General features: G+C 41.1%; 1 protein-coding gene across 8 annotated transcripts in view; it reads left to right on the forward strand.

Moving 5' to 3' along the window:
• The first annotated feature begins 2,955 nt into the window (after positions 1-2,955).
• COL24A1 (collagen type XXIV alpha 1 chain) overlaps positions 2,956-15,289 on the forward strand; it is a 371,899-nt gene continuing 359,565 nt past the window's right edge. For 3 of the 8 annotated variants that reach the window (XM_043460778.1, XM_043460784.1, XM_043460783.1), the window contains exons 1-3: positions 2,959-3,106; positions 3,535-3,665; positions 14,612-14,676. In XM_043460778.1, coding sequence (XP_043316713.1) covers positions 3,610-3,665; positions 14,612-14,676 — 121 coding nt within the window. In that variant the 5' untranslated portion in view covers positions 2,959-3,106; positions 3,535-3,609. Of the gene's footprint in view, positions 3,107-3,184; positions 3,666-14,611; positions 14,677-15,289 lie in introns of those variants that run through there. The other 5 variants (XM_043460779.1, XM_043460785.1, XM_043460780.1 and 2 more) reach the window with 5 other exon arrangements.

Raw genomic sequence — 15,289 nt, forward strand, 5'->3', positions numbered from 1 at the left:
CCGCTTGCCTTCTCCCATAGAGTCCAAAAGTCTCTTCTATACATCTGTGTCTCTTTTTCTGTCTTGCATATAGGGTTATCGTTATCATCTTTCTAAATTCCATATATATGTGTTAGTATACTGTATTGGTATTTATCTTTCTGGCTTACTTCTCTCTGTATAATGGGTTCCAGTTTCATCCATCTCATTAGTGAATGTTGAGTTTTAAGCCAACATTTTCACTCTCTTCTTTCACTTTCATCAAGGCTCTTTAGTTCCTCTTCACTTTCTGTCATAAGACTGGTGTCATCTGCATGTATGAAATTATTGATATTTCTCCCAGCAATCTTGATGCCAGCTTGTGCTTCATCCAGCATGGCATTTTGCATGATGTACTCTGCATATAAGTTAAATAAGTCGGGTGACAATATACAGCCTTGACTTATTCCTTTCTCAATTTGGAACCAGTCCATTGTTCCATGTCTGGTTCTGTTACTTCTTGACCTGCAAACAGGTTTCTCAGGAGGCAGGTAAGGTGGTCTGGTATTCCCATCTCTTGAAGAATTTTCCATAGTCTTTTGTGATCCACACAGTCAAGGGCTTTAGCGTAGTCAGTGAAGCAGAAGTTTTTCTGGAAATCTCTTGCTTTTTCTATGATCTAAGGGATGCTGAAAATTTGATCTCTGGTTCCTCTGCCTTTTCTAAATTCAGCTTGAACATCTGGGAGTTCTTGGTTCATGTACTGTTGAAGCCTAGCTTGGAGAATGTTGAGCATTACTTTGCTAGCATGTGAAATATGTGAAATAAGTACAATTGTGGGGTAGGTTGAACATTCTTTGGCATTGCTCTTCTTTGGGATTGGGATGAAAACTAAGGTTTTCCAGTCCTGTGGCCACTGTTGAGTTTTCCAAATTTGCTGGCATATTGAGTGGAGCACTTTAACAGCATCATCCCTTAGGCTTTGGAATAGCTTAGCTGGAATTCCATCACCTCTACTAGCTTTATTCATAGTGATGCTTCCTAACACCCACTTGACTTCACACTCTAAGATGTCTGGCTCCAGGTGAGTGATCACACCATCGTGGTTATCTGAGTCATGAAGATCTTTTTTGTATACTTCTTCTGTTTATTCTTGCCACTTCTTAATATCTTCTGCTTCTATTATGTCCATATCATTTCTGTCCTTTATTGTGCCCATCTTTTCATGAAATGTTCCCTGGGTATCTCTAATTTTCTTGAAGAGATCTCTAGTGTTTTCCTCTATTTCTTTGCATTGTTCACTTAGGAAGGCTTTATCTCTCCTTGTTATTCTTTGGAACTCTGCATTCAGATGGGTATTTATTTGCTTTTCTCCTTTGCCTTTGCTTCTCTTCTTTTCTCAGCTATTTGTAAGGCCTACTCAGGCAACCATTTTGCCTTTTTACATTTCTTTTTCTTGGGGATGGTTTTTATCACCATCTCCTGTGCAAAGTTACAACCTTGGTCATTAGTTCTTCAGGCACTCCGTCTATCAGATCTAATCCCTTGAATCTATTTGTCACTTCCACCGTATAATCCTAAGGGATTTGATTAATTACTTAATTAACTAAACTATCCTGGATTAAATCTTGGACAAAACAAAGAACATTTGGGAAAATTGACAAAATTTGAGTAAGATCTATGGAGTAGTTGTATTGGTGTTAATTTCCTGGTTTTGATAATTATACATGGCTATGTAAGATATTGGAGAAGGAAATGGCAACCCACGCCAGTATTATTGCCTGGAAAATCCTATGGACGGAGGAGCGTGGTAGGCTACAGTCCATGGGGTTGCAAAGAGTTGGACACGACTGAGTGACATCAATTTATGTAAGATATTAACATTAGAGGAAGTCAGATGAAGGCTACATAGGAATTCTCTTTACTTTTAAGCAACTTTTATGTAAATCTAAAATCATTTCAAAATAAAAAGTTGAAAAATCGAGGAGGATGGATTAAACTCTATGTTCTTAAAGGAAAAATTCTCCCAATTTCCAAGGGCCACATCAATCATTTCCATCATTAATATGGTCACTAAGCCTTTGTAATGTGTGTGTAATGTGAGATGCCTTTGTGGAAGGGTCATTAACTCTGGATGGTGTACAGATTAGACAATATCATTTCTCCAGGATACGATATTCACTGTATACAGCAGTCATTCATTAAACAGACATACCAACTAGTATTTGAGATGCTGAAAATACAATGATGAGCAAGATAATAGATCCCTGGCCTCCTGGAATTTCCAGTCTTATTAATGAGGAAGATAAATCAGAACTTTTTTTTTTTTTTTTTTGCAAATCTTAGAAGTAGACTTCTCAGTATGAAAATGATGTTGAGAGAATGGGACTTAGATCAAAAAAGAAACGTCACAAACCTTGGAGAAGGTATTCAAACTTTTGATGCATAATTGCAGAACATTAGTCCATGATTGTATAGGAGAGAAGAGCAGAAGGCAGAAAAGTGGATTACAGGAAAGAAAAATCAGTAGAAAGTAATACGGGGGACCGATTGAAAGAACGAAGGCGAGAAAAGTAATTAATGAGAACATTTGCGGTTAGTTTGTAGTATGATTTAGGCCACAAGCATAGCTGCACAAAAAAAAAAGCAAGAGAATTGGAGAGTGAAGGACTCTGCTGAGTTATACGTGATTTTAGAACGTGTGTATGAAGAGGACAGAAAAAGGGGGATGGGAGACAGCAAGACAGAAAACATCAAATGGGAGAAAACATCAAGTTGGGGACTGCTGAAAAAGGAAATGGTACACGGATACTTGGGAGGAAGGATACTAGTCACCTACAAACCCCGGGAATGCGTGGGAAGCGGGAGTGTCTGGGCGGTGCCGGGTAGCTGCGAGCTCGCCCCAGGGCGCGGGGGCTTGCGGACTGGGGCGCCCCAGCTAGGCGCGTGGTAGGGGGAAGGTTGCGGGGTGGAGGGGGAGGTGTGCACTGTGTTTGGTGATGTCATTGCAAGTCAGGGAGCGGTGAAATTTAACACCGGCCGGATTTGCTGGGCTCCTCTTCTTCCAGGGGAAGCAGCCGGCGGCAGTCCACGCCGAGCGCCTGCAGTTGCCACCGGCCAGCTCGCACGGACAAGATTTCCGAAGTGGGTGTGTGTGCTTGTCTGACAAATGTTCCAGCGCGGGTTGTTTCCAAGGACTTCCTCCCCCACTTCATCTCCTGCCCTCCCCCCACTCCTTTCTCCTCCCAGGCCCAAAGCGGAGGACTCCACTGGAGTCACGGAGTCGCCTTTGAACCGCAAGTGAACTAGAGGGCTGCGCTCGCAGCCGAGCTCCCGCTGCTGCCGGCGTCCCGCAGCCCGCCAGTGAGGTGTCCCTCCTTGCCCGCCCTCCCAGGGGAGCGCTCCCCCCGGGCCTGTCCGCTGCCGAGCTGGGGCCCTGGGCAGCCTAGCCGTCTACCCGCCCGGTGCTATTTCTCTGCTCTTCTTCCATCTGCCCCTCCCTTTTTGGTTATTGTTGAGGTTTTAGAGCATCGTTTTCATGTGATTTTTTTTTTTTTTTTCCTTTTTCATGGACAGTACCTGTACACTTAGCAGTTCGGAGTTGGCTTCTGTTTTCCGTTAGCGCCCCGCTGTACGGACAAATGCATACAAATGCATTTAGGAGCCCACAGGACAAGGCGTGGACAGGTCTCCCACACGGCAAAATCGTAAGTAGCCCACCCGCGGGGCAGGGGTTAGACCGGCCGCTCTCCCCACCCCCTGGATCCGCTGAGCTGGTTGGCGATTTGCGCCCCAGCTACTTGGCACTTTTTTTTTTTTTTTTTGAAGTTGGGAGCCGGCGAACAGCCGCAGCATCCTCCCCTTGTCTCTTCAATTTGTAAAATACCGTGCTTGAAAGGAAGCCTCCTGCCAGCGGGTCTCTCAGACAGTTTATGCTAAAGAGATCCTGCGGCTCGCGAGGAACAGCTCGCTGGCTCACGTCCCGAGGCCGGTGGTAGCGGCTCTTGCAGCCCTGGAGCTGGACTCTGACCCCCGCCCGGGCTCCAGCTCCCATTGCCCTTGCGCCTTCCTTCCGTTCTTCTCCCTCAGGGTCCTGGCTGAGGTCTTGTTTGCCCTCGGTGCTCCTCGGGCATCCAGCCTGGGAACTGCTGGGATGCTCGCGGTCCCCCGGGCTCTGTGCGCGGAGCCTGAACCATGCGGCAGGGTTGCCGAATGGGGGAGAGGGGGCCCACAGAGCCTCGGACACCAGGGAGCTCCTGGAATCATGAGACACAGAGGCAGTTGCCTCTTGTCGTTAGGAGGCCAACAAACGTGCTGCCCATCTGGGGCCCAGGCTGCCCCCTGCTCCCTGGAGTGTCATTGGGGAAGGGGCTGGACCCCGGGGGGAAGGCGGGGGCCCCCGGGGCTGTTGCTCCCAGGGAGTGATCTCACCGACCCTCCCAGGCACTCCATCTGCACTTTGGGCATTGTTATCGGCTCCCACTGCCTCAGTGGGAGAAGAGCGTGGATGAGGGTTAGGGGGCGCGTGGCCTTGGCTGGCTGTCCTGGCCCTTCTTGGTAGATGTCAGTAGGTTATCGAAGTTTGGTTTTGGCTTCAGGGGCAGGAGAGACGAAAGCGGCTGTGGTCTCTCTGCTACTAGGCTGCAACGCGGGAGAGTAGGAAGGAGGAGGGCAGGGGGGCAGAACTGAGACTGCCAGCTAAGGGCAGGCGGAGGCGGAGTGCAGAGAAAGACCGCCTTGTGGCAGTGTTTGTATGAACATGTGCTTCCCAGCCGCTGGCAGCCGAGTCTGGCTAGGGCTCGCGCACTCTCTCCTTCGACCTCTGGGAGCCTGGGCGGGCAGCCGGCTTCCCCACTGACAAGGATGCACATACCCACGCGCCTGCTGCAGAATGAATCAGTGAGCGAGAAAGCTCAAAACCTCAGCCACCACGTGCGTGCGTGCAGGGGTGTGCCCGGGTGCCCCCGGGCGAGGGGGCGGGCGGGATCCCTGACACTTCGCCTCCAGGGTCCGAGAAGAGGTCAGTGCCTGCCGGCCGCCGGACCCAGAGCGGCTCACAGAGGTCTCATCAGTTTTCCAGACAGGTTTCTCGCCACTTCTCTTGGTGAAAGAACCTTGTATGGCCCTGCCTTGGAAAGCAGGGTGGGGAGTGCAGCGGACCCTGAGGACCGCTGGACCAGGGTGAGTGGAATGGTAGAATCAGACTTGGGTCTCTGAGGCTCCAGAGCCACCCTGAGAGATTGGGTGAGGTCCTCCACTTCCTGTCCCGCGGCTACAGCGCCCCGCTCCAGCCGTTGCCCTCCTTGCCCTCCCTGTTCCCCTCCGTCCATGTTCCCTTCTTGCCCTCCCGCAGGGCTCTCCCTTGGCTCCTACACGAAGCCCACGGTGCTGACTAACATTCCCCTTGGCAGTTGTGACCAACCTTGCAGATTAAAGGAGATCTTCAGCTCTTAGCCCCTGTCTTGTCTGGTTTACACTTCCCTTCCAGACGCTCCCAGAAAAGGTCCTGCATACATTCTTGGGCAGTTTGGGGTTTGTAAATTGGGTCCAGATGATTGGGGGGAGGGAGGCAGAGAAACCAAACAGAATGGATTACCCCGAGGAACTTCTGAGGAAAAGTTAGACTATGAGTAATTGGGTAAAAGAATCTTCCTGGAGAGGTATCAGATTGGTAGAGGATCCTGTGTGAAGGTCCTCCTCTCCCCTGTTCTCCAAGCAGCCTCCAGCCAGGGGCCTTGCAGACTCCTATGATATCAAGTTTGTTCCATGGTGGTTCCCAGTGAGGGTGAGCTGCAGAAAATTGATGGTAATTCAAGATTACATCAGATTGCAATCCCTCACAGCTTCAACCACACACATGCAGAGTGGGGAAAGGTAGTTACCAATTGAGCTGAGAAATTGTTTCTTGAAAAAAATCCAGTTTCCATAAAGAATTCAGAGTTCTTCAGTTTGAAATACATGCTACCAACCTCATAGGAATAGGAACTTAGGGAAAAGGAGCTGATTAGCTGATGATAATGTCAGGCCACTGAATTAAACCTTAGAGTGCCTAATGTAACCTCTGAGGTTTTAATTTTCCACCATCTTTTTGTAGTGATGTTTTGTAAGAGCAGGGGTGGTTTTTTTAAAAAATCACAATTCTGATTAGTCACCCAGAAATATTTACAGTTTTAAAACTAGATCCTTACAGACATTTTATTTCAGAGGGCTACTTTGATTCACATTCACATTCCTAATGTGAATTTGTGGAATTAATGAAAAAAATTAAAACCAAGAATGATAGGTACATTGATTTCTGTAAACAAAAGTGTAAGCAAAGTTTAGGACATAAAGATCTATTTCCTAGCTTGCATGAAATTCTGTTTTTAAAGTTGCCTCGTTATCTTTGTGTTCAAATAAATGTTTAAAACAAATGGATGTCTTAGGAAGAGGAATTGTAATTATAGAAAGCAATTTTGAGTGTTATTTATACATTGTGCTTGGTAAACTATGAAGCTACAAGAGAATGATAAATCGTATTATAGGAACTAGAAGAGCTGAACTAGTTTTCTTGCCATGCTTTGCAACTCTGACTTATTTTATTTTATTATTTTTTCCCAATTATTTTTATTAGTTGGAGGCTAATTATTACAAAATTATAGTGGTTTTTGCCATACATTGACATGAATCAGCCATGGATTTACATGTGTTCCCCATCCTGAACCCCCCCTCCCAACTCTGACTTATTTTAGAATTTGTAATTCTGAGTGAGAAGTGAAGATGATTTCGTTTTCATTCTCATAAAAGGCTAACGTTTCATCATTCATTCACTCATTTATTCAGCAAATGTTCACTGAGTTCCAACTATGTGTCTAGCATGGTTCTAGGCAGAAGGGATACAATGATTGAGCAAGACAGAAGCACAATTGCTGCCCTTCCAATGTGCCCAGTTAATATAGGAAACAAAAAATGAAACAAGCAAGTGTAAACAATGAAACCAGCAAAAAAAAATGACATAAGGTTATATACAGAAGGACATCTAACTGTTTTGGTAGTTGGGGAAGATAGGGAGGGGTAGTACTGGAAGGAAAGACTAACCAAAGGAAATGAAATCTAGACTGAGACATAAGTGGAAAAGGCATGGAACTTTACAGACAGAACAGTAACAGGCTCAGAGGTGAGATAGCATGGTGCATTTGAGGGACCAGAGGAAATGAAGTTGGTTGGAATACACATTCTTTTACTTCCTTAGCTAAATAAATGGAGGTTAGATGACCTGACTTCTTGATCTTGGGCTCACTGTGCAGGTAGAAAATGTCAGAGGAGTTATATATCAGTTGAAACTCAAGACAGCTTGATAATCTCATTGACTGAAGATTTGATGCATTCATTCATTTAAAAATCTTTTACTTTACAGTAGTGTCAGTTCAGTTCAGTTGCTCAGTCATGTTCAGCTCTTTGCAACCCCATGGACTGCAGCACTCCAGGTTTCCCTGTCCATCAACAGTTCCCAGAGCTTGCTCAAACTCATGTCCATCAATTCAGTGATGCCATCCAACCACCTCATCCTCTGTCATCCCCTTCACCACCTGCCTTCAGTTTTGCCCAGCATCAGGGTCTTTTCCAATGAGTCAGTACTTCGCATCAGGTGGCCAAAGTATTGGAGCTTCAGCTTCAGCATCAGTCTTTCAAATGAATATTCAGGACTGATTTCCCTTAGGATGGACTGATTTGATCTCCTTGCAGTCCAAGGCACTCTCAGGAGTCTTCTCCAACATCACAGTTCAAAAGCATCAGTTCTTCTTAAAGAAGAACTTTAAGGTCCAACTGTCTTAGCTTTCTTTAAGGTCCAACTGTCACATCTATTCATAACTACTGGAAAAACCATAGCTCTGACTATATGGACATTTGTTGGCAAAGTAATGTCTTACCTTTTTAATATGCTGTATAGGTTTGTCATAGCTTTTCTTCCAAGGAGCAAGCGTCTTTTAATTTCATGGCTGCAGTCACCATCTGCAGTGATTTTGGAGCCCAAGAAAAAAATGTCTGTCACCGTTTCCATTATTTCCCCATCTGTTGCATGAAGTGATGGGATTGGATGCTATGATCTTAGTTTTTTGAATGTTGAGTTTTAAGTCAGCTTTTTCACTCTCCTCTTTCACTTTCACCAAGAGGCTCTTTAGTTCCTCTTTGCTTTCTGCCATAAGGATGGTATCATATGCATAGCTGAGGTTATTAGTATTTCTCCTGGCAATCTTGTTTCCAGCTTGTGCTTCTTGCAGCCCAGCATTTCGCATGATGTACTCTGTGGCTCAGCTGGTCAAGAATTCACCTGCAATGTGGGACACCTGGGTTTGATCCCTGTGTTGGGAAGATCCCCTGGAGAAACAAAAGGCTACCTACTCCAGTATTCTGGCCTGAAGAATTCCATGGACTGTATAGTCTGCAAAGAGTCAGACATGACTGAGTGACTTTCACTTTTCACTCTGCATATAAGTTAAATAAGCAGGGTGACAGTATACAGCCTTGACGTACTCCTTTCCCAATTTGGAACCAGTCCATTCTTCCATGTCTGGTTCTAACTGTTGCTTCTTGACCTGCATGTAGATATCTCAGGAGGCAGGTCAGATTTTCTGGTATTCCCATCTCTTCAAGAATTTTCCACAGTTTGTTGTGATCCACACAGTCAAAGGCATAGTCAATAAAGGAGAAGTAGATGTTTTTCTGGAATTCTCTTGCTTTTTCTATGATCCAACGGATGCTGGCAGTTTGATCTCTGGTTCCTCTGCCTTTTCTAAATCCAGCTTAAACATCTGGAAGCTCTCGGTTCACATACTGTTGAAGCCTAACTTGGAGAATTTTGAGCATTACTTTGCTAGTGTGTGTGATGAGTGCAATTGTGCAACAGTAGTGTGTGCCAGAAACTTTTCTAGGGAGTAATCAATTTAACAATCTCTGTGGTATTTCAAGGAGAGACTATATATATAGATGTATATTTCTTCCCTGCTACTAACTGGACTCTAGGTATTTTGAGCACTTGAAGTCCTTAAGCATTTATTTCCTTTCTATTTCATAAGTTGCCAGTATGTTTGGAATTTAACCAAAAGTTCTAGTATGTTTCACACTAGGTTAGGTATACAAGTACCTATTGAGCTGAATTCATTTTTTGCAAGTTACTGACAATATTTTATTCCCTGAATCATCCAACTTTATCCCCACTGCTGGGATAAGAACTATTTTTCAGTTACTTTGGGAACAAAGGATAGAAATTTTACTGTTTCTGGATCTTAGCAGCTAGTAAAGTGCAAAATCTGTAAAGCTGTCATGACTTAGAGAATTTTTTGGCTTGTAAATGTACTGTGATGGAAATTGTTGAAATTCTTGAAGTATATTACATGTGTGTGTTTTCCAGATTAGTTTACTTTTTCCAATTGGTTTAAATGAAAATCTCCAATTCACTTTTTACAAAGGTTCCTTATTCACAAATTGAACCTATGTGGGAATGAGCATCAGTAGCTTGAAGATATATCTCGTAAAACCTGGGGGTCTCGTGAGTATCCTAAACAAAAGGATGCCTGAAATTCCCCTAAAGTAACTTAGACCCTTCAGATAAAGAGAAAGTTGAATAGCTCTAAGAATTATTTGGGAAGATGCCTGGGGGTGGATATTAGTTCCTTAAATATTCTGAGTATGGTCTTTGGATATCTATTTCCTGTTTGATCTCCTCTAGGACTTCACCCTTCACATGTCTGGTTATGTTTTGACTGTGGCTTATGTCAAAGTGAAAATGTGGCTAGCAGACCAGATACACAGAGTATTTCACATTTTGTTAGATATCCTCTGATATTAATATTATGGATTATGTTTTCTGAACATTTATTGAATATCTCCTACTATATTGTTAATTTTTTTCAGACTTGGTCTGATTTTATTAAGTGTGTAAGTATATGTACTTCTGTTACTTTACATTAATGACACTTGGTCCAGACATACAAAAAAGTGAACAAAAACAGGCATGATTTGAATATTTGAAAAATATTCATGTTTTATATACTAACTAGACTTTTTGCTCTTGTTGTTGATTTTCTCAGTCATCTCCGACTCTTTTGCAACCCCATGGATTAGCCCATCAGGCTCCTCTGTCCATGGGATATTCCAGGCAAGATTACTGGAGTGGGTTACTATTTCCTCCTCCAGGAGATATTTACTTAATCTTAACAAAAAAGAAAAAAAAATGGGAGACTTTGTTGCTACTGCTGTTAAGTTGCTTCAGTTGTGTCTGACTCTGTGTGACCCCATAGACAGCAGTCTACCAGGCTCCTCCGTCCATGGGATTTTCCAGGCAAGAATACTGGAGTGGGGTGCCATTGCCTTCTCCGAGGAGACTTTGCTAGGGTTAACTAAATATATGAACAAATTAGCAAACTTAGTAGACTATTTTAGGTTACTTAATTAAAAAAAAGAATTGGCCAGAACTGTAAGAGGACCTTTTCCCAGTTGTGGTTAAACAACATGCCCTTTGTATATGATGATTTATAGAACATTTTGCTAAGAGCGTAACTTGATGTTTGTCTTCTAATGCCAATATATTAATAGGAGTCTACCATACACACAAATTTTAGGCTTTTATATTTGGAATTTAAACTGTAAAATGTATATTGTCATCATATAATAGATGAGTCAGCTAAGACTCAAACTCTTGAAATAACCTACCCAAGCTCACACAATGAGTTTGAAAGAGATCTAGGACTAATCTTTTGACTCCTAGTCTATTGTTATTTTCTTATTAACCATGTTGTTTTCTCTGCAACAATTTAATACAGTTTTAGTTTTAACTTATTTAAGGGCTCCAGCATGTCTAGCACAATAAGCACAGAACAACAGAGTAGATGTGCAAAACACACTGCTACCTTTGAGAACTCTATCATTTGCTAATTTGGAAGTGTGATATTTTTTCTTTATTAAGTAAATGTATTATAAATGTAAAATCATTGGGGGAAAGTGCAAAAGCAAAGAAATAAACAAGTGCAACTTCACTAGACATTCCCCAGAAAGCTTGGATTCGTTGGATCATTTTACTCATTGATAGGGTTGGGCTGTTTATCAAGCTGATTATAATGATTAGGTTTGATCTCTTCTCTGTATTCACACTTCAAAGATGAGAAAAACAGTTAAAATGAAAAAGAAGAAGGCTTTCATTTACCCTACCACAGAAGACTTTTTTTAAAAATTCTTCTTTCTCTCTTTGGACATCCAACTAAAAGTGCCCCTATTTTACTTAACTTTTTCTAAGTGTTAAAAGAATTAGGTTCATAGAGAAGAACTAAATTCCTCAGTCATTGAGAGGTCTTATTATTATTCTGTTCCTGTTTTAAAATATCAATTGTGTTAATTTTATGTAAGAAAATGACCAAAGGTGAAGACCTGTTACTTGCTCAGATATTTATTACTAATTAATCATAAAAGATACAGCACATATGGGCTATAATAAAGTTATAATTAAAGCATCAAGAGTACAAAGGGGAGGAAAAGATGCAGTCCTCTCTAGGGATGATGGGAAAATTCATGGGGTGTTCACATTAGGCTTTGATGATACTTAAGATTCTGATAGGTGGAGACTGAGAGATCTTTTCAGGCACTTAACAAAGTTTGTCCATAGAATAGAGAAAAACATGGTGTGGCTGGAGCTTTGGGATGTCAGATGTAATTGGTCGATATTTATTGCTTTAAAAAAAAAAAGAAAAAGGAGGTTGGAGCTGAATGATAATTTTTCCTGTTCTTTCTTAGTTGTATGGTTAGGCCATTCAAGATGGCGATTCTCTTGCTCTCTGTATGTCCTCTGCTCCACCAGGCCCTGCTTCACTCACATGATTATCCAGTCTTCCGAATTGTAGGACTTAATTAGTAACTGCCTACCTGTTTGACCCGCCCCCGGTTTCCCTGGTAACTGATGAGCCAACCTGACCTCAGTTCTGCCCTATAAATGGTAGCCTTCTCTTCCTCTGGAAGGTTATGGTCCTGTCCTGCTTGCGGTCTGCTGGGCACAGTGGAGGTATTGCTCAAGGACTTTTTTTTCCTTCAGGTTCTTAAGACTCCTTTCCAATAAGCCGTTGATATCTCTTTCTGTGTTTCTGGGCTCTCAGTATAGTGGCTGGCCACGTATAAGGCTTGCAAGCCTCTTGGGTACCGCCCAGCAGTTGGCTCTAAGTTTGGGGCAGAATTAGAAAAAGATAAAGAAAATCTTTTTTATATCATTGATCTCTACCTCTCTGTTAGTCATCAAGTTAGTAAGTACGTACACTTACATAAGGTGTGGCTCAACTGACTTGTCATAATCTCCTAAAATCACCTGGCTAAGGGATGATATTTGATGTGTTCAGGTTTTCCTGCCTCACACCAGGAATAGACTTGTTAACATGTCTAGAAAGAACTCTTCCATTTTTCTCCCCTGAGGTCATTGGGGAAGTCCATGAGTTGACTGAATTGCCTGGTGAATAGTGCTAGTTGTACTTTAGCTGTATTTGGAATGGAACAGTGCCTTTTCAGTTGTTTCTAAATTCTCAGTGAACTGGATTACTTTGGGCAGGTGAGAAGTGCTTCCTTTCATGTTCCATTTTCTACTAAAACAGCATAATTCTGATATACTCTTCTTCAGTGATTGGAATCCTGAGCTATTTTCTAGTCTTACTGATGCACATGCTGCCAGTTGAAAATACAAATTTGAAAGGAAAAGTGCCTTCTTTTACTCAAATTCTGGATGACATTAGGATTCATCCTGGAGGACCCAAGGAAATTATTTTAATTTTCTACTGCTGTCCTCAACTTTCCTCATTAGAATCACCTGGGAAGTGTTTAAAACTCCCTGTACAACAAATTAAAGTCAGAATCTCTGAGGGTGTGGTGGGGAGGGCAAAACCCAAGTATTAGTAGTTTTTAGAAGTCACCAGGTGAGTCCACTAATCAGCTATGGTAATAAGCTGAAAAACAAGTAGGCCTCACACCATCTCTGAGCATCACCTGTTCCAGAACTGTGGTCCTCAGGGTATGATGCCCCAGATCTGCAGCATCAGCATTGCCTGGGAACTTGTTATAACTGCAAGTTCTTGAGCTCCACCCTGACCTACTGAGTCAGAAACTCTCAGGGTGGAGCCCAGAATCTTTAACAAGCCCTCTAGGTGATTCTGTTACATACTCCTATTTGAAAACCATGATCTAGAGTAGCAGAAGTTTTTTTTTTAAAGGTCAAATCTTATTTGTGTCATATTATAAAATTAGATATGTGATTTAAACCAAGTATTAATATTAGGTTATTTTAAGTACAATGTAACTATTAACAGTAAATATTCTAAATTGTTTTTTCTCAGTTTGGTACATACACAATCGGTATTAGATCACTTGGTTAGAAATGTGTACATGCTGAGTATCCACTTCAAATTTATGAAGTCTCTGGGAAGGCCCAGAATCTGGATTTTTCACAAAAAACCAAAAATGTTGGCAGACTAACATTTGAGAAACATCTCATGGATGACACAATATATGGGAAACTATTATAGGCTTCATTAAAATACATGGTTCAACTATTTGCACATATCAGTTGAAATTTCTATGATTTAAAATTGATTTGTATAGTTAATAACAGTTAAGTATTTTATCAAAGTCTTATTAAAAACTGTTCTGTTCAAGTAGTATAATTTTATAGTATCAAAGGGCTTTGTCATCACTCCTTGCAGAACTGTATTTTCAGAAGTATCATTTGGGGAGTCTCTGAGTTAGACTGAACAGAATCAGAGTCAATATTAGCGAGAAAAACTAGATCATAAAATATTTTCAGCATGCCCATTACTTTTTGAAACTATCTCTGATCGCTTCTCGGCCTTTTGGCTAAGATCAAGTGTGAAACTATCTCTGATTTTCAGCTGGGAGGTAGATAAAGCCAATTATGAAGACTAATCAACAAAATCTATGAAAAGTTTGATTAAGCTAAAAAATTGTAAAGTATTTTCTATGTCACTAATCAACATGAATGAACATTTTGATTTGTAGTTGGTTTGAGTATGGTGTTTATAATTATGCTAATCACAGTGGTCAGTGTTGATATCTTACAGGTTGTTATATTTTTAGACTCCATCATGAATCTAGTACAAGTGATTTGAATATAATCTACAAATAGATCTTGTGTAAAAATGTTAAATAACTGATCCCATAAATTTATAATAACTGCAGTTAAGTGACTGTAAGTTGTATTTTGTGCCAATCTGCCAATAATTTTACTTTGTGTAAAACTGCATGTGTGGTGATTTGACATAATATATACCATTTATAATAATTTCACCTGTATTAGTTCACATTTACTGAGTTTTTCCTCTGTGCCAGGTACTGTTTTGGGTACTTGAAATGAAGCTTTTTAGTTAATCTTCAAAAAACCTTACGAGATGGATTTAATGAATGGAAACATTAGGACACAGTGATTATTAAATAGGGTGCCCAAGACATAGTGACAAAACCAAAACTTTGAATTCAGGGCTCTTGCTTTTAATCAGTATTAGTATTAAAATACTGTGTTAATCAAAAATAGCTCCATTCTTAATCCTTCACTAGAGTTTATTTTGGGTTTTATAACTTACAGGTCAGAAATGTCCAACTAAGTTTTTCCTGATTTTTTCTTTATTTTTAGGAAACTGCTTCTTCATTTTATTGTACTATGTGTGTCAGGGGGTGCTGTTCATGCACAAGATCAAGGTAAGAATGTTACCTTGTTACTTATTTGCTTATGTAAAAAATTGGATTCCTGAGAGCAAAAGTATATAACTTTAAAGTCATTATAACCTTAAATTCAGTGTTAAGGAATAAAAAATTCTACACAGTACAATGAGAATGTAAGGGTGAAAAAACCAATTTTGGGGGAAATATGACCTTTAAGAAATTACTCATATCTTCTGTCTGTGAAATTACTTACATTTTTAAGAAAACTCTGTAAAAGGGAAGTTTTGTATAGTAAAAAGACTTTGTTTGTGACTTCATTTTAAGTGGGAGTTATTGGGGGTGGCAAACTGTGACTGAATTACCTTTGCACTTCTTGAAACAACACAAGCATATGCTAAATGTTCCATCTAGATTTACATCATTAAGAAACAAAATTTTACATACTAGTGGACTTGGGATTTCATTTAATTCAAATGGAGAGGTTTGGAAAATAGTTCAAGGTTTTGTTTTTGTTTGGTAGCTAGTTGCTCTGGTAGTATGGTGATAGAGTTTCTGGTATCTATGTATACCCTAATTTATTCATTTATTAAATAGAACTTAAATAATATTTTCTGTTTACCACATAGTATCCTGATTGGCAGTGATTGAA

This window comes from Cervus canadensis, chromosome 2, assembly GCF_019320065.1.
Source record: "Cervus canadensis isolate Bull #8, Minnesota chromosome 2, ASM1932006v1, whole genome shotgun sequence".
Taxonomy (NCBI): domain Eukaryota; kingdom Metazoa; phylum Chordata; class Mammalia; order Artiodactyla; family Cervidae; genus Cervus; species Cervus canadensis.